This window comes from Sebastes fasciatus, chromosome 8 (assembly GCF_043250625.1).
Source record: "Sebastes fasciatus isolate fSebFas1 chromosome 8, fSebFas1.pri, whole genome shotgun sequence".
NCBI classification, from domain to species: Eukaryota; Metazoa; Chordata; class Actinopteri; order Perciformes; family Sebastidae; genus Sebastes; species Sebastes fasciatus.
The window spans coordinates 10,357,073-10,383,670 of record NC_133802.1 but is presented as its reverse complement, the minus strand read 5'-3'; the positions used below and the strand labels follow the sequence as shown (position 1 = coordinate 10,383,670).

The 26,598-nt window shown below is 40.5% G+C and overlaps 1 protein-coding gene across 8 annotated transcripts in view; it reads right to left on the bottom strand.

Moving 5' to 3' along the window:
• The window catches only part of LOC141772362 (arf-GAP with coiled-coil, ANK repeat and PH domain-containing protein 3-like), an 86,040-nt gene that overhangs the window by 37,730 nt on the left and 21,712 nt on the right, over nt 1-26,598 (bottom strand). For all 8 annotated transcript variants that reach the window (XM_074643266.1, XM_074643269.1, XM_074643265.1 and 5 more), the window contains exons 2-4: nt 7,629-7,686; nt 3,105-3,224; nt 2,403-2,456 (exon numbers count right to left, since the gene is read on the bottom strand). In XM_074643266.1, coding sequence (XP_074499367.1) covers nt 2,403-2,456; nt 3,105-3,224; nt 7,629-7,686 — 232 coding nt within the window. The remainder of the gene's footprint in view (nt 1-2,402; nt 2,457-3,104; nt 3,225-7,628; nt 7,687-26,598) is intronic.

Sequence of the window (26,598 nt, the reverse complement as noted above, 5' to 3'; positions counted from 1 at the left end):
GTCTTTTGGCTCTGGAGCAGTAGAGGATGACAAAGTTTTCCTTTTCATTGCTGTGATTACAACCTTCACTACAGTACAGTAACGCCCCCCCACCACCCACACACACACACGCTATCGACAGTCACGCACATCCATACTGTACACATGCCCGACCATATGTAACGCATTCAAGGTTATACAGGGTTACTACTGTCCAGCGGCTAACGCTAATCCACGCCTGGCTGAGTGACCCGGGCCCATTAACCCTCTCTCTCTCACTCTCTCTCTCTCTCTCTCTCTCTCTCTCTACCAATAGACTGGGAGTGAATGAGGTGGAGGGAGTGGCTGATTTGCGATGACACATCTTTGTTGCAGCTTCAGAAAGGAATGTGATGCCCACACACACACACACACACACACACGCACACATACACACACACAAGCTCTGTACTTTACAGCATCATCAAGCACGCAACGGGTTCAAGCTAATGGACTTCAAAGGGCCTTCGGAGGGTCAGGAGGCGGGAAGGGGAAACGACACAGCAGTAAAGCAGAAGTGCTGTTTAACGTCAAGGGGAAGATGCAGATTAATGAAAATCATGTTCTTGTTTTTCAAGGTTGTGATTCTCAGGAATTTTATCAGGTGGCCTTTAGATGATTGCTAAAATACTTGTAGATAATTGCTTTTGAAAACAAAAAATTCCACAAACTGGCTTTACTGTACCACTTTCTAATAAGGGACCCTTTATAAAGGGTTTGTGAGTTGAAACTAATGGAGTTATTAAGAGTTAATGACTCATTTACTAATGCTTTATAGATCAGATATATGGGAAACTACTAAGAGCATGTTTTGGTTGTGATCTCCCATTTTTGTAACGTTTTATTTTAACCCACGATTTTGCATTTCTAATCAGTATATAAAGCTTTAAAACATGGTTTATAAGACACTATAATGTTGTTGTAAGTAGGGGATAGATTCTGATATCTGGGTCAATATTTCTGGTTCCCGGTCAGCAAAATACTAAACTTCATTACGCTGCCACATTAACAAACCTCTTATGAAACCTTTTATGTCTCCTCACAAGAGTAGTGTACAAAACATTTAGGTAACAGCTTCTTATTTTTAGCCAGTGCTAAATTCAAAACCGGTGACAAATTAGATGAGCTGAAGCTGAATTAACTAATTCCATAAAGACTAAAATGAAAGGTTTGACTGTTCTCTGGTTAATGAGCTCTCTACAGCCGGTGTCTGGGTTCAGCCAAAGATTGTTTGTGAGTGAAGAGACACTTCACTGTGTAACACCACCGTACGACCACGAGTGGGGCGGTGTGTTCTTTTAGTCCAACAGGAACCAACAGAGCGGTTAATGCACACTTCATATCTTCTGCTGCTCATCTCATTTTCAGGTTGTGGCTACCGGACTACTACAAATTACAACTGTGGTGTTTCTGTCTTCTCAGCGAAACAAAAGCTGATCAGACTTCTTTAAGTTGTAATTATTTTAACCTTTATTACTTAAAAATTTTGAAATATAAAAGTAATAAGATTCGATGAGGGATTCAATAAATGGATTTAAGTGTCAACTTTAACTCTTCCTGTGACGCATCCACAGCTTAATGCTGGATATAAACATGTAGATAATACAACAGTTGGAATTATACAAAATATGTCGTCATAGGATAATTGATGAAAATACCATACATTAATTAACACTCAAAAAGTCCTTATATCTGCTTATACTGCCAATATAATGTGTTATAAACAATTTATTATATACTATATGTATATACTTCTTATTAATGATAAATAGGGGTGGGTTAAATTGCTGATAGTGATTGCTTATTAGAAAGTAAGAGAGTGTTTATTGATGGGCTACCAACATTTATAAACAAAAATAAATGATGAATACCTGCCAATGGGAGATTTCACAACCTGGCAATGCTGCATTTGTTTTTATCAATGGATTTTAATTGATTATAGTAGCATTTATTAGCCATAAGTTAAATTTTATGAGCCCTTTTTAAAGGTTGCCTTATTAGTAAGTGGTAATGAACCATATGAGGCATTCTGCTAATATAAAGTCGTCTTTGAAAGACAGAGTCTGTGTCTCTTTTTGCCATTTTTGCCCTCTGTGGGACCGTCTGAGATGTGATACAGCTCTGTCTGACAGGTACAGTATACTGACAGTTACACCGCGACAGACAGACAGATAGACGATGATGTGTGAAAGAAGAAATCCACGTGGAATCCACACAGCAACTCTCACACACACACACAGTTCAGCTCAGCTTGACCCTCTGTGTTGTTGTAAAGGGAATATAGGTCCCTCGTGAGGCCTTAATGTTGGATGATATCATTGTGCTATCAATCAATCCACTGAAGTGGAGCATATGGGGACACTCTGGAGAGCAGGCTGACTTACCATGTGGTAGTTGATGATTTCCTGGAGGCTTTCACCGCACTTTTCCAGGCACTCCTGCAAAGAAAAAACGTCCTTTAACTAGATAATACATAAAGAAATATTCTCAGAACTGCTGCTGTATTTGCATCTGAGACTAAAAGAAGATGTCAAAAACTAAAACCAAAATGTATTTTAATTCTAAATGGAAGAAAATGAAAAGATCCACAATCCTAAAATGAAGCTGGTTAATGTCACTCGAGGTACACTGGAGGATTTCTTCTCTTGTACGGGAAAAGAAACTAATTGCAGGGCTGCTTCAGTTTCTTTCTTTTTTTTTGTACAATGGAAACTACAAATACGAACAAGACTTTAATAAGAAACTCTCAATTAGTCCTACGGTTGAAGCCAAGAAGGCTTTTAATAGTACTTAATGTCAGCAGCAATGAAAATAGTCCAAGACGCTGGTGCTGCGAGCCGAGCCAGAAGTAAGTTTCCAGACCGGATCTGATGCTCACTTACTAATCTGTTAGTAATCAGGTTTACTCAGAGCTGTATGGCTAACACGCAGAGAGGAAGAGGAAAGTCCCCATTCCATGAGACACTTACACTAACAGTCCTATCCACTAATCGTCAGAAAAATATGGCAAATAAAACCACAATAAAGGGTATACTGGTTCATAAAGAGCTGCTCAATGAAATGACGAGGACTCATCAGAACCTCACCGAGATCGTCTCATCCTTCTTGCACTGCTGAGACAAATCCCGGATGCCGTTGACGAAGAGCTTGTTGGCACTGACGTACGTCTTCCCTGCTTCAATCATCCCACTGCATAGCTTCACCAGCTGTGGAGCAGAGACACCACACACATCATGTTTACGTTAGCAGGGCTGTGGCCATCAGTGAGGACACTGAGAACATGTTCGCTGTGTTGCTTCTGGGAATTTGGGGGTTTTAATTTACAGAGATTTTTTTTTATATGCATTTTTTTTTCCATCCATCCATCTGCAACCGCTTATCCCGTTAGGGGTCGCGGGGGGGCATTTTGTTTTTAATTTTTATATTCTATAGGACATTTCAAACAGAACTAATTCAAAGTGCTTTACAAAGGCAACGAAAAGCGTTAAAATGACATTTAAAAACAATAAGCAATAAAAAAAAGCATAAAATCCAATAAGATAGAATAAAATGAGATTCTAAAAGTTTCCCTAAATGTTACAAAAGGAAACAAAAGTGCAGTAGAGTTACCAATCAAAGCTGTTTGAAGATGTTTAAGCAACAAAATTCCAAGCATTGAGGAGGCGTCTGCAAGAGCAAAAGCCCCGTTTCCACCACAGGAAACTTTCCCCCAGAACTAGGAACCTTTTGAGGAACTCATTGCGTTTCGACTGCAGCGACCAGGGACTAAATTAAGTTCTGGGGACTTTTTACTGGGCCTTTTTACCTCCCAAAAAGGACCTGGTTGGGGGGTAGTACTTTCTGAAAGTACCGGAAAACACACACATCACTGCTGCTTCAACTGTACCGCTTCATCCATAAATCAAGGAAGTTCTCTAGTATCGATTTAGGAACATTTTAGGACGAGGGGAGAGCATTTCTCTTTGTTTGATAACATTTAAAGTAAAGTTAGGCTCTGTTGTCGGCTTCCTGACTCATTTAAAAAAAAAGACAGAGAGAAAAAGAGAGAGATCGTGCGATGGAGTTGAGAGAGCGAACGTTTTTTTCCATACGTTTTTTTAGATGAAATAGGCAGGCATTATGAACTGCAGGCTGCTGAGTGTGTTTACTGCTGTGACCACCAGCAGCCCTCGTCCCATGTCTTGTTGCTTTTTCATATGTCAGCAGACTAATTTGCCTGATCTTCACAGGTCTTTAGACCGCGGTGGAAACGTAGACAACAGTGGGCTGAAGGAACCTTTTAGTTCCTTGAAAAGTAGTTCCCGGGACTAAAAGTCGGTGGAAACTCAGCTATAGAAGTTTATGTAGGGAGACATTTTAACAGTTAAACAGATATAAAATGTTTAAGGTTGTGCCGCATGTGGGAATTTGGTATCATGACATTTTGGTCTAAAATCCTGACTACAGTCCTGAATGTCAGTTGAGATTATATTGTCTCTTCATATGTTACAAGGTCTGGTGAAATAGAAATCTTCATATGTTCAGCCGCAACATGCAAGCTTTTGTTTCCAGATCAAACCCTCCACATTTTCTCTTCAGTACATTACCGCACACAGACCAGGATGTATCATCATACAGTTTGTATGTGTTGTCTAGTTGTCGCCTGTGGTAACATACGGTAGTGGGTGCATTCTCAGGTGGGGTCCATATGTCAACCCCCCCCACGCCACCCCCCCTTCCATCAGCATGCCACACGATACCTATTGTGAACACTCTGTTACTTTTCTCTGCGGCTGTCAGCAAAATTTGTGATATCTGCCATAAAGCCTGTATTATTTAGCTTCTAGGGTTCATGAGAGGAAAATATATTTTGTGTTCCAACCAGCCAGGCTTTCGTTTTTTTGTCAAGCGTCCTTTATTCTCCACTGAAGTCCCACGTTCTCCCATCTGCTAACCAGACATAAGCACTTCAATTAGTTTAAAGGGGCGCTTAAATCGGTTCCTTCATTTAGATGAGAAGGTCGGTACCCAGTGTTTCCTACACAGACTTTACTTGGGCGGGCTTCCTGGGTATATTAATGGCCGCAAAAGTATATTTGGCGACCCATTTTAGCATTTTTTATTTTTCATCTGTCGGAGAGAACGACGCCCTCCGCGATCGATTACCTAGTGGACAATCTCCCCTCGATCTGCCCCTTCTGTAAGCCTACCTGTTCAGTCTGCTATCGCGAGAAGTGTATACTGACAATCGCACACAAAGCATTTGGCATTCAATGTGTGATGTAAGTAGAAGCTCCTGAACATATAATAGCTGGGTATTAGTTAATCAATTGAAATATGGATCCCTGAAAAGCTTTTTTAATGATCTAATGTTAAACTCATTAAACTCTTCCACAGTCCTCCTGAGTTGAGTGCAGCTGACGTCCAACGCTGCCATTGTATCAGTCCATTGTTGTTTGCAGCCCTTCCATGGAGAAGCTATGGGTTTAATGGGCTCTGTGAAACAGGTTTTAATCCTGATGCAAAAGGGAGAGAGCTCAGTGATTGAATCATGTTTAATCTTTAATATAAAGCTGGGTGAACAATGCACACACGTGAGCAAATGTTTGCATTTGTTGTCCTTTGTTGTCACGGTTTGTTTGAGGACACAATGAAAGCGGATTTTAATTTATCTGTTTTAAAGTGACCACAATTTAACTTAGAAAGGGACTGTTCAAATGTGTTTTAAATTTCACAAACTCCTCGAACTTAATATTAAACTGTCACGTATGTAAAAATGTTTATTTAATGAAATTCAACCAGGACAGGTGTCTTTTTCGAAAAGGAAACATGATTTTCTGAAGTGAAAATCCCACAAAACACCACCATTCTTGTCATTTTGTCATTTAAAAAATTGGGATATGGCAATGGGTTTTTAAATTCCTGACTATGATATTGCTACCTACTGTACCTAAAGTACTTGTAAACAGTTAACTAATTATTAAATGTGCACCAGCAGGAAGTAAAAATAATTTAAGATATAAACATGTGAGTGCATAAATGTAATTTTGGGGACATTTATTGTGAAGGAGGTGTAATTTCTAAACCCACAAACAGACCATTTATTATTTAAAATTAGCTAAAAAGGTGAGAAATTCCTTTTTAAATTAATTTGTGACTTTGATCATAATTAATTAGAATGATCAGAAATATCAACTTTCCAAAGTGTATCAACCTTTATTCATATCATATACTGTAGGTATGTATGTTTGTCCCTATGGTCTGAAAAGCACAACTTTCTCACAATAAAAAAAAAAAAGATTAGAAGCACTCATGATCAGTATAGAAAAAAAATCATCAAGTGATCCCAGCCTACAGATGTTATCAAATCCAGATGCTAATGAATAAGACATGTATAAATATAAGTTATTAAATTATCCTCTATCCAGTTTTTTTTCATGGATATAAGAGGCTACATACACTCTGATTAAGGAATAAATCAATTAATGAAATCAACAGTGACGATGACCTCCTGACCGGAATATGAACTATAGTGGAGCTTTCCAACACTGACGGCACGGCAGTAAAAGAAGAACAGACTAATCCTGGCTCTCACAAACACGTACTGTAATTCAATGTCAAAAAGGAGCAGATGGACCAGTGACACGAGCATTACAGGCAAAACATCTGGCTGCCTCATTACAACGGGATGCTTTGAAAGCCAGCGTGAGTGCCACGTCACGTTTCAGCGAACCTCAGCTGAACTGTTCGACAGGACTGAGCGACATTACGCCGTCCGTTATGCGTTATTGGAGAAGAGAGGCAGACTTTTATACTTACAGCAAATATCCAAACCCAAATTTGTTTGTGTAGGGATATAAGGGCTGTTTAAGGCCTTTTATTATTATTTCTGCAGCATAAATAAGGACTGATATTTGGCATATAGACTAGTTGGACTTTTAGGACTTAAATAAGCCTTTCAAATATGCAGAGGAGCAGAACCACAAGATATAAATGTATTAATTAGTGTATTTATAACATAAAGAACATGGCTTATACAATAGTCACACCTGAGTCACTGAACAGGTCGTCATATACAGTATGTAATATTTAGGCATTATGTGTCAATATCCGTTCTCTCGTTTGTGGAATTTTTATACAAAACCATAATGGCAAAAAAATCATCACTGTTCTGCTCTTTAAACTTCTGGCCACACCTCAAACAGTGATGTCATAGCAGGTGTTTTGCCTTCAGGTGCTTTAAAACCAGGCTGGCAGAGAGTTGTAACTGCTGGGCTAAATCAGCACATAGAAAAGCAGATGCCACCGGGACTGATCTCAACTGTCGGCTTGTAGAGCACGAAAAAAAGCATGTAGCAACAGCGTGAGCTGGCATGCCTTAATAGAAATGGCAGTGGTTGTAATGACTTTAAATGTTGGCTTGAACGATATGTTAGAATATGCTACCCTATCTAATATGAGTTCTTTTTTTGGAGTACAATTTAGTTTATTGATATAGCACTTTTCAAAACTGAAGTTACAAAATGCTTTATAGAGAGAAGAGAATAGGAAACCCACTAAAATAAAAAGGCATAAAATGAAGGAAAAAAAAAGATTAAGTGCATTGGTAATGACAATATCAAATGTCTTACCTTATCCAGTTTAGCCTCGATCTCCACAACATCTGTCTCCACCTCATCGATATTTGCCCTGAAAAACACAAGCAAGAGAAGCTGTTCAAGCACGTGTGATAATGTGTTACTGGATGACTGAAAGAAATCCTATTAAGGTCATTTATCTTGTTTGGAAAACAGCCGTTCAACAATCTGCGTGTGATTTCCCACGTTCTCAGAAAGCATGAACACACTCCATAAATCTGTGACAGATGGAGTTTTTGCACGCAGTCAAAGCCCAGACATGTTCAAGCGGCAACAGGCGAAAGTTCGGGGGTGCTTTAAGTGAGCGAGACGCCGTCCTGGGAGCAGTTCAGCTCTGTCAAAACAAAGTGACAGACGAGGTCTCGACACGGTGAGGGGGATATTTGGCTGTCTGGCACATCGCGAACCTCAGTCCACCCACTTTCACTGTCAACACCGCCGCCACTAATACCACACCCAACCGCACCACAGAGAGAGGTGAGATTTACACCCAGGGGCTCACAGCTACATGACGTAGCCCCCTGAATGCACCACTCCCCAGCTTCTCCACATGCTGATGTCAATAAGGAGCGTGTGTATAATGAACAGATCTATATCTACCAGCCTGCTGCTCATCATGCCATTATCTGCTTCCTGCTGCACAGCGGGACCCCGTGGCTTCATTGGAGTATAAATATGATCAATAGCCTGAGGGATGGAAATGTCGGATAGTCCACCACTTTGGTCCGGACTGAAATATCCCAAAAACTGTTGGATGAATTGCCATGACACATTGCCTTTTCAACTAATGCTACCATCAGGTTGCCATTTTTGGCTTTTCGTGAAATGTCTTGACAACTGTTGGATGGTTTGACATGAAGATACTGTAATAACTTTGGAGATCCTCTGACTTTGGTGTATGAAAATAGACTGTATATAAGAAGTTGGACGTAGTCACCCTGATCTGACGTCACCCACTGGTTTGTGGACTACCGTTTTGAAGCCTCAAGTTCGACGTTTTAGTCGTCACCATCTTGGTTTTTTGGAATCAGAAGTGACACAAGACGGTGGAGCTAAGTACAACCGAACGCTGAATAAGACATTTTTAGGCGACTAAATGTTACAATTTACTTTGATGAACAGAAAACACACTGGGAAAGGGTTAAAGTTGTAAGACAAGACCAAAACACGGACAACTCTCAGACCGGACAACACCATGGTAGCAACCTGTCAATCACAAGGTAGCCACGCCCTAAAGCATCCCTTGCTTTATGGTCTATTTGACTCTAAATGGGACCATAATTTACTAAATGAACATCATGCTGTATTGAGGAAGACTTGAAACCAGCGATTGAGACCATAAACTCATGTTTACAATGTTTACTGAGGTAATAAATCAAGTGAGAAGTAGGCTCATTTTCTCATAGACTTCTATACAATCAGACTTCTTTTTTGCAACCAGAGGAGTCGCCCCCTGCTGGCTATTAGAAAGAATTTAAGGCACTTCAGCATTGGCCTCACTTTTCAGACCCGGAGGTTGCGTATGACATTGACGTTGACATTCCCATCAGTCTCAGCTGTACTTATTTAGTGCTAATAAGCATGCTGACACGGTCTAGTGGTCTAGTTTGTTCTTGTTTGTATTGGTTAAATTTTAGTCTAATTTTTGTCATGCATTTTGAATGTTTATGTTTTCTAAGCATTTTTAGGCTACAGCCATCTTTGTTGTATACAGTTACCATGGTTACAAGTGTTGTTCTCATCTGCTGCAAGAAGCTAGGCCAGGTCTTTGAATAAACTTTAAAACAGTAAATTAGTTAATTTGTCTATCATATCATGTCTATCAGAATCTAAAAGAATCATTTCGTCTATCTTTCACATTATTGTTTAGTTTTTATTCTTTGACGAAAAATTTAATACATTTCGCTACAACTCTCATCCTCAGTGGTTACTTTTTATTTAGTTTTAGTCCTGTTTTACTCTTGACAAATAGGTCGTCGACAAATATTTTTCGTCATCTTTTTCGTTGACAAAATTAACATCGGACAAGCACTTCTGAAGAAGCATACTGCCAGCTTCAACCTAGTTCTCCATTTGATATCGAGGAGAAACGAATCGCAGCACTATAAACACACACACACACAGCAGCTCCGTGATGAGAGTATCTGTGGCATATATCGGCCACGGCTGGCAGGATATAAAACTTGTATCTCCGTCTCATCTCTTTCTCTCTGGCCTTGGGTGGATTAGCCTGCTTGGCCGAGGCTGCAGCGAGCTCAGGGGACGGAGGATGGCACGTGCTCTCGTACTCCTCTCCACCCCCACAGCTTTATGCCCTCACCATCTCCTTTTATAATATGATCTGAGGAAGTGAGGGGGGAGAGAAATACTCCAGAGAGGAAATATCTGTCAAAAGCTCCGACTCGTGCAGAACGGAAACATACATTACTAAAATAATCAATACCATATTATTCCACATATGGACGTGTGTTATTGTAACCTCAACTGATCCCCTGCTGGACAGCCTTCAGCCAACCACACCCAGGGATAACGCTGCTGTGAGCCGAGCTGTTTTCATTGCTGATGTCATTTTTGAAACTGCCCTTTTTGTGTGATAATGCAGAGCTTACAGCAGCCTCTCGCTTTTCAGGAGGCTCATTCCCTTCGCGTCTTTCAGCAGCAGCCTCACTGATCTTGAAACCTTCGTGAATGACCCATTTAAATGAGCAAAAAGCAGATACAGACACATATTTTCTAAAAAAATCAACCGCAGCGTTGTCCGCAGCACTTTTGACATGACAAAGGTTCCTCCAGGACAACACCCAATAATCAAATACAGTGTGTTGCCTTACTGACAGCACATTCTCCAAAGCATATCACCAGTGATTTGATCTTCCTGCTTTCAATTCATTTCACTGTGGCATAAATATCAACGTGCATATACTTCAGACATGTGTTAAAAAGTTATTCAAGATTATTCGTGGAAGATCAAATTCACTCTATCCTTTTAAGGGATTAAAAAAATGTATACGGGCTCAGAAAAGGGCGAGGTTCTGTATTTTTTCTTTTTACTTCTCACTAATTTTTCCAAGCCTCAGATTTATATTTTATTTCATAATTTTTTTCTTCTTTTCTTCTTCATATTTAATTTTAGAAGAATAGTTACGTCACTTTCCTACTAGAACCAATGTCTCAGTTTTGAGAAACAGCACATGTGAATCTTTATAGTTAAAGCTAGATTTGGTTTCAGATTCTTCTTCAAAAACATTTTTGGTTATTTATTTAAATTCTCATTACATCCCCATAGCAATCAATAAATCAAACACTCTGACCCCCCCAAAAATTGAAAAGAATACGGTATCTGTGGCTGTCGCAGGACTGTAATAAGCCCTTCCAGTCATTTCATTCGGCCCAAATGAAATGACTGGATGAGCTACCTGCCTGTCTGCCCGCACTCTGACCTGCACTCATTGTGCGTCACCAGAGTCTTACACAAACTGCTAGAGTGACAGCTAGAGTACTAACAGCCATGTTCGTTGTTTACGTTCATTTAGGGCTGCGTCGAATCATCGTCGGTGACCCCTCAGTCGACTTGAAATTCTTGAAGCCGAGCCGTCATTCTGTTTTTAAGAGGCCAGATCTATAAAGAACTTTGTGCTCCTCTAAACAAATTAATCATAAACACATTGGTTGTATAGATATGAATGGTGATGACACAAAGTCACACCCCCAAGCATGGTAAACGAGACAGGGTCCGTGTTTCAACACTGGTCTCGGTAGAGCCCTGTCCATCCCCGCAGGGAGAGACGGGGCGCAGCCAGCACTTTGTCCACGGCCCCTGGAAGTGGCGAGGTCCAGGCGAGGTGGTGCTGTAAAGTTCACGGCCGAAGCCGCGAGCCACTTCCACCCCGGGCTTTTTCAAGTCAAGAGCCAGTTGCCAGTTGCGAGTCGAATCCCCCGGGCAGACTGCGCAGCCCCCACTGGTTGAGAAGTGTAAAAATAGCTTTGGTTCATTATGAAAGTGACAGTCTATATGAAGAAAAAAAAGAGTAAATAGTTGAATCTTCGTATTGAGCAGCCAAATCCAAGTCGAATCAAAAAATTCTGATTCAGGTACAGCCCTTCGTTCATTATGCTATGTTCACGTTCAGTGTCTTTGGAGGGAAGCCTGACGGGACGGGTTGACAGTAATCACGACTTGGCAACTTCCTCTCTAGATTTAGGGACTTTTGGAGCCAGTGCTGCTAACTACTATCACTGGAAAAGAGTTGGCAACACTGGGCTGGGTTTTTCGGTTGGATAATAAAGACAAAACATTGCAACTACACCAAAATGTTATTAACTTGTCTTTGTCCCTTGTGAAACACTGGACAGTTACCTCTATGAGCTTCAGACAATATGACAGGGAAACATCACTCTTTGGTTAAATTGCTCACAGTTCATAGACAACGTGTTACGAGCCTCCAGTCGGCATTGCCAGGCTGTAAAATGGTCACAAATAAAGAGCTTTATGTGCGTGTGGGGTTAAGGATACGATTGTGTAAATTATGTTCCAGGCTTTACATCTTGCCAAGTGCAGAACAAACACTGAATACATTTAATTTACTGGCAATAAAAAGGCTACATTTAAAAGAAATACTGCTATGCAACCGAACCAGCGTGGCTCAACATAGTGACAGCCCAGCTAGCTGTTCCAGATGTGCGACTCGTGGGACAGCTGCTCCCGCTGAACCCCACCTCCAGGCTGTAACCCCCCACTGCCCTGTCTCACTGCACATGCCTCCCATAATGGATGCACACGGTTTCCCCCGGGCCCGTAGCCACGGCAACCGTCTCCTAAGTGGGCCGGAGAGGTCCCCGATGTGCTTGTGAGTTGACCCTTATTCACACCACGGGGGAGCGGAGAAGCTAAGTAGATAATAACATGACTCACAACACGGCTACTTTGACAAGAGATGACCATTAAGACTTCATCAGGAGACTATTAAACAGCAGTAAAGCAACAACTCTATAAGTTTATAACTTGTCAAGGCAGATTGAGGTTACATGCCCCAGTTTGTGTGCAGGATTAGCCTGGGATCATTTATGTGACATGGAACAGCGCAGTTAAGCAGCAGTGTAAAAACATAATTAACAGTGAGATTGTGCTGAGCAAGCTGCAGCTCTGGTGGTTTCTACATGCTGACGGGGCGTCCAGAGGAACGTTTACTGGCCCAAAGTCGCAGCAGAACACCTCCATTTCTCTTTAATTCATGAACCGCCGCACCTCTTAACTAGTTTCACATGATGTTTAAGGTTAAAGCCTTTTGAAACAGTATAACGAACAACATTTTGTCCAAGCTGGCATCTTGTTGTTGTGTGTGAACTGTGACTTTTAGAGGCTCTGCAAGCATCATTTCAGATAAAGTGTTTCCATTATTCCAGAAAGCAGTGGTGAAAAAAAGTATTCAGACCTTTAACTTAAGTAAAAGTAGCAATACACTGCAAAAACGCAAAATCTTACTTAGTATATTTTTCTAATCTCGAGTCAAAATTTCTCATAACATTTAATATAAGACACAACCCCCTGACAATTAACATTTCAGTGAGATATAGCGACTTGTTTTAGACAATGCATCTTGAATATCTTTTTAAGGAAAAAATACAACTTTTTAGCATTACAGGAAAAAATGAGTTGAAAATGAGTTTTTCCAGCTAAATTCAAGATATATCTTTATCTTGAAAGGACTAAATATTACATCTCATTTCAAGAAATCTTACCAAGCAAATTTCCACTTGTTCCATGGGCAGATTTTGTTACTAGGGATGCACCGATGCCGATACTGGATCGGATATCGGGCCGATGCTGACTTAAACAGCTGGATCGGGTATCGCTGACAGTGGGGCTGATCTATTCAATTGGATTCTTTCTTTATATATTATATACATTATATACTGGCATTTCATATCCTGTTTAAGTTTTGACCAATTTGTTGCTGCATTTAAAAGGTTTACACCTGAATTGCAATTCCTGTTAATTTTTAAGATTTTTTACCAAGTTGCTGGAGTACGATTTATTATTTTAACAATAAATAACAATTCAGTAAATGTATATTTATTTGTTACATTTTGTTTTATAAAGTTGGGAAAGCAATGTTTAAGTCAAGCCTGATGTTACCTTACACAGAACAGAATGATCCAAGTCACTTCCACACAGTGAGGCAAACAGCTTATTGATTAAACACTGATATCAGATCGGTCCAGGTATCAGTATCGGGACTGAAAAAGTCGGATCGGTGCATCTCTATTTCTTACATATTACAAGAAAAAACACCTAGTATTCATTGTTTTTCTTTACTTATTTTGGAAGTGGCCTTTTTTCCAGTGCACCACTTTGTTTAAATATTGAATTACAGGTAAAGATCTACTCAAGTAAAAGTACATGTTATCAGCTAAATGTACTTAAGAGTAAAAGTACTTATAATGCAGAACAATGGCCTGGTTGTAGTTGGTCAAGTTGAGGCTATTTTTGACTGTTGAGTTGTTTAATTTATAACAATGCATCACATTTTCTAAAGCTCATCACAGGTTTTATATGGATTTGTAAAGGAACCAGTAACTACACAGCTGTCAAATAAATATAAGCTGGAGTTCAAAAGTAAAATATTTTTCTCTATTTGCTGGAGTAGAAGTATAAAATAGCATGAAATGGAAATGCTTGTGGCCTGGCTGCTGTGTGTGAGCTGGAGGCTGAGAGAGATGCAGGTGTGTTCTCTGATGTCCCAGAGGGTTGTGTTTTTGAGGGGGAATCGCGCAGCAGAGCAGCCTGGTGGGCTGGATGGAGAACGAGCAGGTGGGATGCTGAGGAGAGAGCTAACACAGGGTCCAGGTAGTGACCCCTAAAATACCCCCCCGCCAGCTGAGGCACACCGCCTAAACCTACAGCCTGCGGCCCGCTGGGGAGAGCGAATTAGCCAATGAGTGATGCAGCGATGTCAGCGCGCTCTCGTCTCTCTGCCAGCATACAAATGAGAACAGCTGTAGAGCAGACTACATGCTCGCTTCAAGTGATCCTCAGCAATCAGCAGACTGTTTGATATCAATCTGCTGTTTGCTCTTCAGCATCTTTAATCTTAATTCAAAACCTGCCACGGAAGGTTTCATCAGGGTGGAGTGTTTGGGAGGCTACACAGGACACAGGAGGTGGTGGGTGGAGGAGGGGACTTGGGGTTGGAGACGGGGGTGGCCCCTGTCTGTCTGAGGGTCCCATTGTGACAAAGCCACTTCCTGTCTGGAGAAATGGCAGCATTTTGTTAGAATATTGATTGCTTTAGTGTCCTAATTGAGGCTGGATTGCAGGGCTGAATGGCTGACTGTGGAGGGGGGGTGGGATCCCTGAGCAGATTCCCTTCAGCTCCGATGAGCAGCAGCTCGGGTTATTCTTAGCTCCTAATGCCCCCCCGCCCTGCCAAGCTCTCCTCCTCCTCCAGACCACCACATGAACTAATGCAGGGTCAAGGAGGCACCCCTGGCTATGCAATGCCTAGCACTCCAACCCAGTACATTTTCAGAGTCACTCAAAAATATCTTACCTCACCAAAACACTTATCCGTAACTAGGCACGGCAGGCCTGTCAAGCTTTGGATTTAGAAAAAATATTGGACGGTGATGTATTCTTTTTTTAGCTTTTCCAAAACCAAAAATAAAGAGCAAAAATTGGGCTAGTTTACACTCCAGCAACCGCAGCCAACGTTACCCAAGACGGCAGCATTACATTTACCAAACACAGTGGTCGGTCTTCATCCTCAAAGCCATTTCTCTTGTAGCAATAAAATGAAAACATACTGTTTGAAAATATGAGTAAGTATTTAAAGGGCAACACAACCACCTAAATTAAGAATTCCAATATGTTATTTCCATAGGTTAGGAAAGTTGAATCAATATTTGTGAACATGAGCGACTCTCTCTCAAAGCCAGAAACCAGAGAAGTCGGTCTCAAATTTGTGATGTCATCAAGTATAAAGTCTGGAGCTGCTCCATATATATAGCTGATGAAATCTGAAATCAATGGTTGATAGTAAGAAATTACAAGTTTGCTTTTGTCTTCCTCCGTCTGGAATCAAATACCTATTGTTTCAAAGATTACTAAGAATTTCAAGTGGTAAATCTGCCACTGTTATCACTGTAAACTGCATAATGTGACGTGCGAGAACAGAAAGCTTGACGGGCATAGCAACGGTAACTAACGGGGGAGGGACTTAGCGAACAGTCAATTACTGCTGCAACGGCTCATTATGACCTCCAAAGAAACTTTTGCACTCATCCAGTTGGCGCCGCATTCACATCATCATCCTAATAATTTACGAATTACACCGCCCCGTAATCTGTCGTAACCCAATCCTGATGCATTTAAGGTGCAGAGGGAGTTCAGATGTCTCCAGTAATACCCTCCCCAACATGTGTTCAAAGCCCTGACTATTGTTTCGTAAGCCCAGGCTTTTATCTCCACTTGAAAGCTTAGATGCGTTCCTCATACTTAAAACGGGCCTGCTTTCTGTTCTGAAAGAGCAGAGAGAGCTCGGCCGCACTATAAACAACGCTCACATTTCTGCACCAGACTGTGTCGAGTGTTCTGCTGTCGCTGCGTTAACCTCAAACCCTCTTCAACAACACACATCTGCACTAATGGCTTCACAGAAGTGACACGTCTCCCGCAGCAATAATTACTCATTTATGCTTCGACTACAACATGCTGGAGGCCAGAGCGATGGATTTAGCAGTATGTATTGGATGTGTGCTATCCATCACAGGGTTAACATGTATGTCTCAGGACAGGTGCTGTCAGTATATTAAAGATTGCTCGCTCTTCTACAAGTGGAGGTCAGTGCTCAGTGCCAAATACTTGTGTGTAGCTAAAACAGCTGAGTGGCAGCCATTGACCGAGCCCCGTTTCTACGGCAACATTCATTTACCCTCGCAGACAGACAAACCCTCCCAGCCCACCCACTCATTCATTCATTCAGTGGACTCAATACTGAGACCACCAACACTCCCAACCAAACTGTTTCCTCACAGGGGCCTCATGTGTCTGGTCTCTGCCAAGTCTGTGAACAGACTGGTGTTGAGTTCAGGGGAGGACGGGACCTTTGAACCTTTTTTAGGGTCACATGGTTTCACATTAAATCTATCTAAAGAAAATGTATTGATTGCAATGTTGATAAGTGATCATTTTAAGGCATTTATCAAGCATTATGCCAAGCATTTATTGGTTTCAGCTTCTCAATTGTAAAGTTTGTTGGGCAAAAAAAATTATTTGAAGATGTGACCTTGGGCTCTGGGAACTTTTGACATTTTAATTTTAAGAATTTATTGATTAACCGGGAAAAAAAACAATATTGATTGATGAAAAAACATTCAGTGCAGACTTATTGTACAAGCAGAATGGAACAGACCTGCTGTTTTTGTCATCAGTAATAATAATAATGTGTAAGGATGCAACCAATGATTGTTTTAATTACGATTATTTCCTTGATCAATTGTTTGGTCTCCAAAATGTTACAAAATAATAAAAAAGATGTATTAAAATTGCTTGTTTTGTCTGACAAACAGTCTAAAACTCAAAATTATTCAGTTTACAAACACATAAGACAATCATCATGATTGAGAAGCTTTGTCACGGATTTCACTTGAAAAATGACTATGATGATAATCAAAACAGATGCTAATGAATTTTTTGTCAGTGGACTTATAAGGACTAATAATTTAATTTAATGTCATTGTAAATTTAAGACCTTCCAAATCTGGACCGTTGATATTAAGACAAAACAAAACATTTGTTAATGTCTTAATAACGGACATTTTCACTATTTTTGGACATTTTCTGGATTAAACAATGAAGTGATTAATCATTTAGTCAGACAATAGGAAAAAGAATACCCATCACAAGTATCCAGAGCCCACAGTGATGCATTAAAATGTCTTGTTTTGTCTGACAAACAGTCCAAAAAACCCAAAATATTGAGTTAACTTTCATAAAACATTCACATTTGAGAAGGTGGAACCAGTGAATTCTTTCCATTTTAACAAATTAACTTTCTGTCAGTCGATAAATTGACAAAATGTTTCAACTGTATATGATGAGTAATCAAAAAAAATAATTGGTTAATTGAAAAATGAGAATAATTGATATTTGCAGCTCTATTTAACATTCAGAAGAGAATAGACCTGCTGCTTTTGTCTTCAGAAGTAATAATAATAATGTGTTATATGAGGCAGTCATGAATTAAACTGCAAAAACAGAACAGACAAATCAAACTGCTCTCAGATTTGGAAAGATTCAAAAAAAAGCTGAATTCTTTCACCATTTAATCAGACAAAAATAAAATCGTATTATTATTATTTTCATTATCTTACTACTAGAGCATGTGTCCGATATTGTGTCATCTAAATCTGCCAGGATTAAAGCCGAACCCCTCACTGCCCAATGTGGCCAACGGCCATCTGACCGAGTTTGGAAAAGCCCACCCAAAAAATGGTCTATTTTAGCAGGAGGGCGTATGTGTACCCTCTCTCTCTCACAACAATGAAACACCTCGTAAATCACTGACAAGGACAGAGGCTCAAGGACAGCTATGTCTGCATGAAAAGTTACCCACCAGAACTACATTTATATGAGACTCAGACATTCTGAAATAGAAAAATGCAGGAGCGTTAAAATTAACTCTATTCAGCTAATTCTGCACACTTTTGTTTTTGCATGTGACGAGAAGCCTCTGAAATGCAAATTGGATTAGAGACGGTCTCAAAATAGATCCGTGTGCATGTTTCATATTTTCAGCAGCAATTTTTCCAGCATTTAAATCACTCGTGCATCTCACTTGTTCAGTCTCCACTGGAAGTTCAGTTTGGATCAGCAGACTTCCACTGAACTATACTGTGATCATTGCAGACTTTGTTTCTGTTATGGTCTGTCTTTGATAATAAGTATCAGGAAATATAACAACAAAAAAAACTGAGTTGAAGCTTTCACAAGAAATGACATCAGGGACTTGTGTCACAAAACAAGATTAGACGGTTCACCAGTTATCTTTAGGATTAATTAAAATTTTCTACATGCATACTAAAGGTTCTATATACAATATCCAGAGCATTAATATAGCAACATACAACTATTGTCTATGTAAAGACATAGAGGAGTAATGTCTACCTGAGCAGAGAATGAAGTCACTCTCTCTTTGTGTGTGTTGTAATCCGAGCCTCTCCATGCTTTGCCCTACTGGCTAGCTCATGGCCGCCGCTCTGCATGGCGCTCATACAACGGTTACCGTTGATAACGCTGTCCCGACCGACAGCGTTGACGCGGAAGCATAGTACCCACCCTCCAGATCCCCCCAAGGTTAACACTGTTAGCTCTGTCAGCACTGTCGTCTTGTTTTCACTGTTAGCACCGTTTAGCTGTCGCCATGTTGAGAGCCGTGTGGAGGCAATAGAAATGCTCCCAATCTATCGTCTTTTCCTCATCATCTGAGAGGGAAGAGGCAGTCGCGACACTGCAGCTGTCGTACCAGCCCGTTCTCATTCCCGGGGCGTCAAATACCGATGCTTTGTCACGGCCGTCTGTGTTTGATATCGCCACACAAGGCTAACCTTTAGAGTGGCTTTCCATTAACTACAATGTAAACCCATCCGCAACAACAGTAAATGCACAGGGAAAATCTTGTGGTGACGTAGTTTAAAGAGCGAAAAAGAGGAACACCGCTGTTCGTGTCCTGTTTCATTTTCACTTTACAATCAGCTGATCGCTCATGTTCCGTGTTCACAACGTCAAGTCGCATTTTCACTGTACAAACATAGTCATTTTAAGCCCAACCATGTTGTTTTTTCCTAAACATAACCTTAGTGGTTTTGTTGCCTAATCCTAAACAAGTTTAACTCACAACATTAAGCACATGTTTACTGCGAGGGACAGTACTGACAAGGCGTTAGTATATGACGAGGTGGGAGGAGAACCTGTTAGTCATACCAGGTGAGCAAAGTGTACCCATCATGCATATAGGCAGCCAAGTCTGTGCAGTATTTAGACTACATTTTTCATAACGACAGACTCAACAAGGTGTCAGTCCACCAAAGCTGAAGGTCTGAAATTGTGAAAACATTCACCTCAGGCTGCCGTGTCCTCTCTGTAAGGATTTACACAGAGCCTGAACTGGGATAGGATGTCAGAAATCTACAATATCTGCAGCTGAACTTAATGTACCGTAACATCAGGACATCTCTCATCCAGTCTGGACTGGAGGGGAAAACATAAGAGGAGATTGAAAGAGGAGGAAAAGGAGGAGCTTGAGTCTGTCTGGCTGACAATACATAGTCTTCTCTCCTGGCTGCACACGACCTCTCCAAAATCAACAACCCTGATGTTTTTTCTAACTGAAGGAGATATCTAGTCTGGCGGCGGGTTGAGCGCTCCACCTTAGATGACCAGTCCGCCTGCTGTGGGTGAACTTTTGCCTGTCTGCTCCCTCCTCCTCCTCCTCTTCCTCCTCCTACTCCTCGGCCCCTGCCACACCCCTGCAAACCCTCCCTGCTACATGCTCATGGGTTGGCTGTGTGATGCTTCTCTGCACGCCACAGACCGCAGCACATAAATCCTGGCGGAAAGAGCGGCCCTAGGGTTTGACGCGTCTCCTCAGAAAGCAGCCCAGGAACACCAAAAAAAAAAAACAGTCAAAAACACATTTGGTGTTTGGGTTCTCCAACAAAGCCACAGACAGAAGCAAAACATATTTCAAGTGTTTAAAATAAAGGCTTCACTAATGAGTTTCTGAAGGCCACCACTAATACTTAACCAAAAGGTTGATTAATGCCAGTGTTAATAAATATCTTTATAAATGACGATTCCTATGCCAGAAATTACAAATGCCCAGTGTCTCCCCCATAATTTTCTACTTTGAAATGGCACTTACATCTTCACTAGACTCTTTAACTGCCCAGGAAAACCAAGAATGATTAAAAAGTGAAGAGAAAATACATTTCATTGCTGGTTTTACTGACTGATGTTATGTAGCTGTGGTTGAAAATGACCCTTAATCATATGAGAATAGAACCACATGACTTGCCAATATCCCATATTAAATAAAAGGGCCACAATTGGTCTGATATATTGGCAAACAATAAACATTTTGCTTTAACCAGGGTTTATATTTATGTATCCAACAGGACTGTGATCTCTCATTTTGCATCCCATTGTGTGGCAGAGGATAGAAGCTATGTCTATTTAGTTTTTGATATTGTGAATCAGTTACAACATTCATCAATTAAAAAGTGTTTGATTTAAATCTATAAAGCCACTTTAAAAAAAAGAAAAGAAAAGGGGTACTCCAGCAATTTAAAAATGGACTTCCATAAAGTTGAGGGAGTCACAACAGACAGATATAAATAGTCAAAACTGATGCAGCTGAAGCTGAGACATCCTGACTTTTAGTTCCTAATATGACCCCAAAATAGAATTACCGCCTCACAGTTGTATGTCTCCACCAACCATCAAAATTTGCAGTTTGTATCCATGTATGTCCAAAATGTCACTTTAACCTATTAGACACTTGTGTGAAATTGTCATAATTAGCATATGAATTCTTGAGTTACGGCAAAAAAATGTGTTTTGTGAGGTCACAGTGACCTTTGACCACCAGAATCTAAATCAGTTCATCCTTGGACAAGTGGACGTTTGTGCCAAATTTTAAGAGATTCCTTCCAGGCGTTCTTTAGATATTGCGTTTACGAGAATGGGACATACGTGAGGTCACAGTGACCTTTGACCGCCAAAATCTAAATCAGTTCATCCTTGAGTCCAAGTGGATGTTGGTGCCAAATCTGAAGGTACTCCCTCCAGGGGTTACTGAGACATGGCATTCAGAGGAATGGACCAGACGTACGTAAACGTACGTACAGACGGACGGACGGACAACCAGAAAATATAATGCCTCTGGCCACGGCTCTCGCCGGCGGAGAGACATAAAAAAAAGGATCCTACATTTCCCATAATGCAGCTCAACAGCTCTTTTTCATTTTCATTTCATTTAATCTTCCCATTGGCGGACAAATGTCCATGTCTCCATGCCCCCAGCCCCAATAAGTTCTCCGCAAAGCCTTAGGAGACATTATACAGCTGTTTTCACAAGTTGACTAGCACGCCTCGTGATGAGTAAACTGATCTTCATGTGTAAAATTGGTGGAACTCCCCTTTAAAAAAAAAAACTGCCTTCATGAACACAAGAGAAGACATCAACACAACGGTCTTTTCAAACTGTCACACACTTTGTTGCCTATCGAAGTACAGAAAGAAAAGCTTTCAAATATAATCAAATCTTCTCCCTGCTGTTACAAAAGCTCCTCCTGTATCAGGCTGTTAAGTGTCCTGTTGGACCATGAACAACATGTGCATATTTTCAGACCCTCCCTTGGCGCGAGACATTAGTTCTGGCGCTGTCCAACAACCAACGGTCTCACAGGCAGTAAAAGCAGCCAGCCAGCAGGGCAGGCAGGCAGTCCCCTGAGCTGAGGATAACATTCCCGTTTTAATCGGAGCAGACGAATCCCATCTTCACACATGAAGAGAACAAAGAGAGACATTCTTCTGCAGGAACATTCAAATCAAACAAGACTTCTGCAGCCAAGCTTACTCCTGTGAAAAACTCTTGCCAGGACTGTTCGTTGATACGTCCACGGAAAAAGTCCAAGGATTCAGATTTTCATTTGAACACAACTTTTCATTTCATAATGTAGAGTGAAAACTATCAAATTAAAGCAATAGTTTGACATTTAAGGAAATAAACGTATTTGCTTTCTTGCCGAGAGTTGAGTAGTCTGATGCCACTCATACCTACCCATTCAATATACGGCTAGAGCCAGCGGCTGTTTAGCTTAGCTTAGCATAAAGACTGTAAATAGGGGGAAACAGCTAGCCTGGCTCTGTCCGATGGTCACAAAATCACCTCCCAGCACCTCTAAAGCTCACGACTTGTTGTTAAGCTAACCAGCTGCTGGCTGTAGTTTCATATTTATCGTAAAGACGTGAGAGTTATATCAATCTTCTCATAACTCTCGGCAAGAAAGAGTATTTCCCAAAATGATGAACAATTTCTTTGCATTAATGACACAAAACAGAAGAAGAGTCTACAGACATGCTAGCAGCTCTGTGAGGCTGTACTGTGCTACTTAATGCTAACATGCTCACAATGGCAATGCTAGCATGGTGGTGTTATGCAGGGATAATGGTTACCGTCTTATTTTAGTGTGTTGGGATGCTAACATTTGTGAATTCAGCACTAAAGACAGCTGCGGCTGATGGGGTTAGTTTTGCAGGCGTAGAATGATGCAGGGATGACATATTTGTGAAGGCAAACAAGGAAGTTAGCATCGCCTTGGGTTCCCTCGACGAAAAGCCAATGGGATTCTTCCACTGAGTTTTGGATTATTGCAGAAAATAAGCTCTGTGGCAAATAAACGTTTATGACACTTACAGGTTTTGTTCAGCAAGATACTCTTCACAAATGAACACCACTTTTATGATTTTTGTTTGAATGCAATAACCAGAAGTAAAAAGCTAACGTTAGGCTATAAACAAGCTCATTTTTGAAGACACATAACAGCTTCAAAATTCACAAGTGGGGATTTTTACTGACGTATTTTATGTCGTAAAATAAAACATTAAATTCTCTTAAGCTTGTGTTAACCACAGACCGTATTTCAGGCATCTAACTAAAAACCCATTGAAAAAAAAACATTGACTTCCAGACGAGGGAACCAGAAGTGCTAAAATGATAACTCATTTCTGCAGCACTCTATTTTGGTCATAAACCAAAGTATTGTACAAATAAAACATCACCAAAAATATTTGAATTCTTCCTGAAGGGAACATAATAATATCTGTACAAAATTGTATGGTAATCCCTTCCGTAGTTGTTGAGACATTTCACTCTAAACTCACAAAAGTCAACCTCATTGCCACCATGAGGAAAAGTCAGGGGCTCACCAAAGTCAGTAGGATTCATCCTCTGGGGACCACGAATGTCTACACAAAATTTCATGACAATCCATCCAATAGTTGTCGAGATATTGCAGTCTGGACTGAACGCGAGCATGGCTAAAAAGAAACTAGGCCTATTTGAAGACATTCAAGATGACGTGATCGTTCACAAACCTCTGCACCTTATTCCTCGCCAAAAGTTAATATACTAGCAGCTCTTTCACACCTCGTGCACTCATACAGTAGATACTGGCTGCCAAACCCAAACTCCTGACCCCACTGCAACCCTGCGAGTGTGACCCGACCCCTGGGGAGCGAGCAGCTGCCCTCAGCTCCCCCCGTCTGATCACAGTCCAGGCTCTGGCAGCTCAGAGGAGAAGTGGCTTATCCTGCCAACAGAGAAAAAGCTGAGCACGTCTCACCCATTCTTCAGAATAACGTATCGGAGAGAGAGAGACAGGCTGCTGCTGACCAACAGCAACAGCTGAAGTGGTCTTTCCCGCTCTTTTCTAAATCCAGCCTGTTCACATTCAAAGCAGTCAGCGTCAACAGATCCACCAAAACAACATCCAGACGGTTTGCACTGCACTCATTTGAGATGCTTGTACTTTCCTTGAGTATTTTCTTCTCATGCCACAAGTATAAGTACAAGTAAATATATAATAGGATAATAGTCACAGGGGACATTTTTCTTACTTGCTACTTTACTTTTAATACTTTATCTTCCTGATTATACTTACATATTTTCACTTAAGTTATATTTTCAATGCAGGACTTTTACTTGTAACGGAGTACTTTATAGTTTTTTGTAGTTTTACAGTGTGGTATTAGTACTTTTACTTAAGTAAAGGATCTGAATACTTCCTCCACCACGGTGACAAAGACATCCACATGATTTGGAATAAAGGAAGTACACATCTCAACATGAGTTAAAGATGATAAAAGGCTCTTTCAAGTAAAAAATAAGCAGTGTGACAAACCCTGCTGCTTTCTTCTCATTGAAGTCACCCACTGAGATCTATTAATAATGTATCAAATAATGAAAATAACATTGTTTCCATTTATAACTCGTCTGGTTCTGAGATTTTGTGCAGCAGACAAATGGCAAAACATCTGGATCATCTAATTTTAGCATCTGCTCAGACAGATTGATTTAAGGGTACACGACCCAAGTAGAGCCGGAGTTATTAGCTGAATATTAAAGCAGAACTGCACATGCTTGAACTCCACAATTATAAACCCGTAATGTGGCAGGAAGTCTCTCTCTCCTGCTACGTCGGAGTTGGATCTGTGAGGGTTTTCTTTCCTGTGTCAGCCTTTCCACTAATATTTCAAAGCTTTAACTACGGGTCAGCTGTGGAACAGACGTCTTCTGCACAATATCTCCTTTCATTCTGTAGTCAGGCAGCTGGATGGGTTTCAGTACTGAAGACAGTCAGATGAAAGAGTCAAAGTGTCTAAAAGCAACATCTCCCGCACAAAAGTTACTGTTGATCTTCCCCTGTGGCCTTTATGACAAGCATCTATTCAGAGCATCTTGAGCTGTTTAGATTATTATTATTCTTCTGTTCGTCACTGAGGGACTGATTGGTGGTACACCCTGGGTGTCACTGAAACAGTGAGAGTGGACCAGGACTGAGGCTTATCTGGGAATCAGTGGGTGATTAGTACATCCAAAGTTGTACTTTCCACGTCCACTATAGGGCTGTCTATTGGCCCTATATTGGCTTAACGATTTAATATATTGCGAAATATTGCAATACTTTAAGCAAGGCGATATATTGAAATTTTTTAAAATCTAATTTTAGGAAAACTGTCATAGTGTAAAGACACACCACCATATGCATAAAATAAAGTGGGCATGTCTGTAAAGAGGAGACTCGCGGGTAGAATCCATTTTCATTCACATACCTTGAGGTCAGAGGTCAAGGGACCCCTTTAAAGATAGCCATGCCTGCTTTTCCTCGCCAAAAATAGTGTATATAGTGTCATTTTGGAGCGTTATTTAGCCTCTTCGCGACATGCAAGTATGACATGGTTGGTATCGATGGATTCCTTAGGTTTTCTAGTTTCTAGTGTAAATTTCGTTCGCATACCCCCCAATTTGTTGTGACCGCGCGGATCCACTGCACATGTGTGGAACGCGTCCTACAAGCAGACAGTATAAACAGAACTATAATTGAGGCTTAACTGTGTGGCTGGAGGCCAATGGCAAGCAAGTTGTACCAAGTGTACCGAGAGGTATAAAACATTTTATGCAGCATTACTTGAAAGTTTAATTTGAAGCCACATTTTAAAGGATTAGTTAGGTGATATTCTATATTTTTCTTATTATCAACAAATCTCATGAAAAGACCGAAACCAAAGTGTTTCCTGTGCATCCAAAGCCTGATATATCTTATTCCTCTGCGCTATTGATGACCAAAAACTATTAGAAAGACATGAATGACACAAGATGGCATGTTCTTTCTTTACCATGAACACTAACATTGTAGATTATTTAGATTTAATCTCACATACACAGTTTTACTGCTGGAAATACTTCACTACAGCACCAAATGTGTTTTAATCCGCATCTGAAAATAGTCCCCTTCAGTAATGTTTGCAAAAGACTACAGTGACTTGCTGGAAATTATTAGTATATATATATTTTAGTATATATTCATGACCTACTTTTAGATTGACATGTGACTCTTCAGTAGGAACAAATGGACTAATGGGAGAGAGAAGCTGGAAAGTATTAAGAGACAGAATAACACATTGTTGGTTTTGGTCTTTTCATGGCATTTGTTTACAGTACAGTGAACATCAGTTTGATATAATGCTATTTAATGCTTGAATATATAAATGATGTTGGTATTTATACAGCATATCATATCATAATATTGATCCAACCATCCCTGGTTGGATATGTTTAATTTTCTTAAATAAAGCTGAAGCGATTAATAGATTAGTTTATTGAATAGAAAATTTATATTTGCT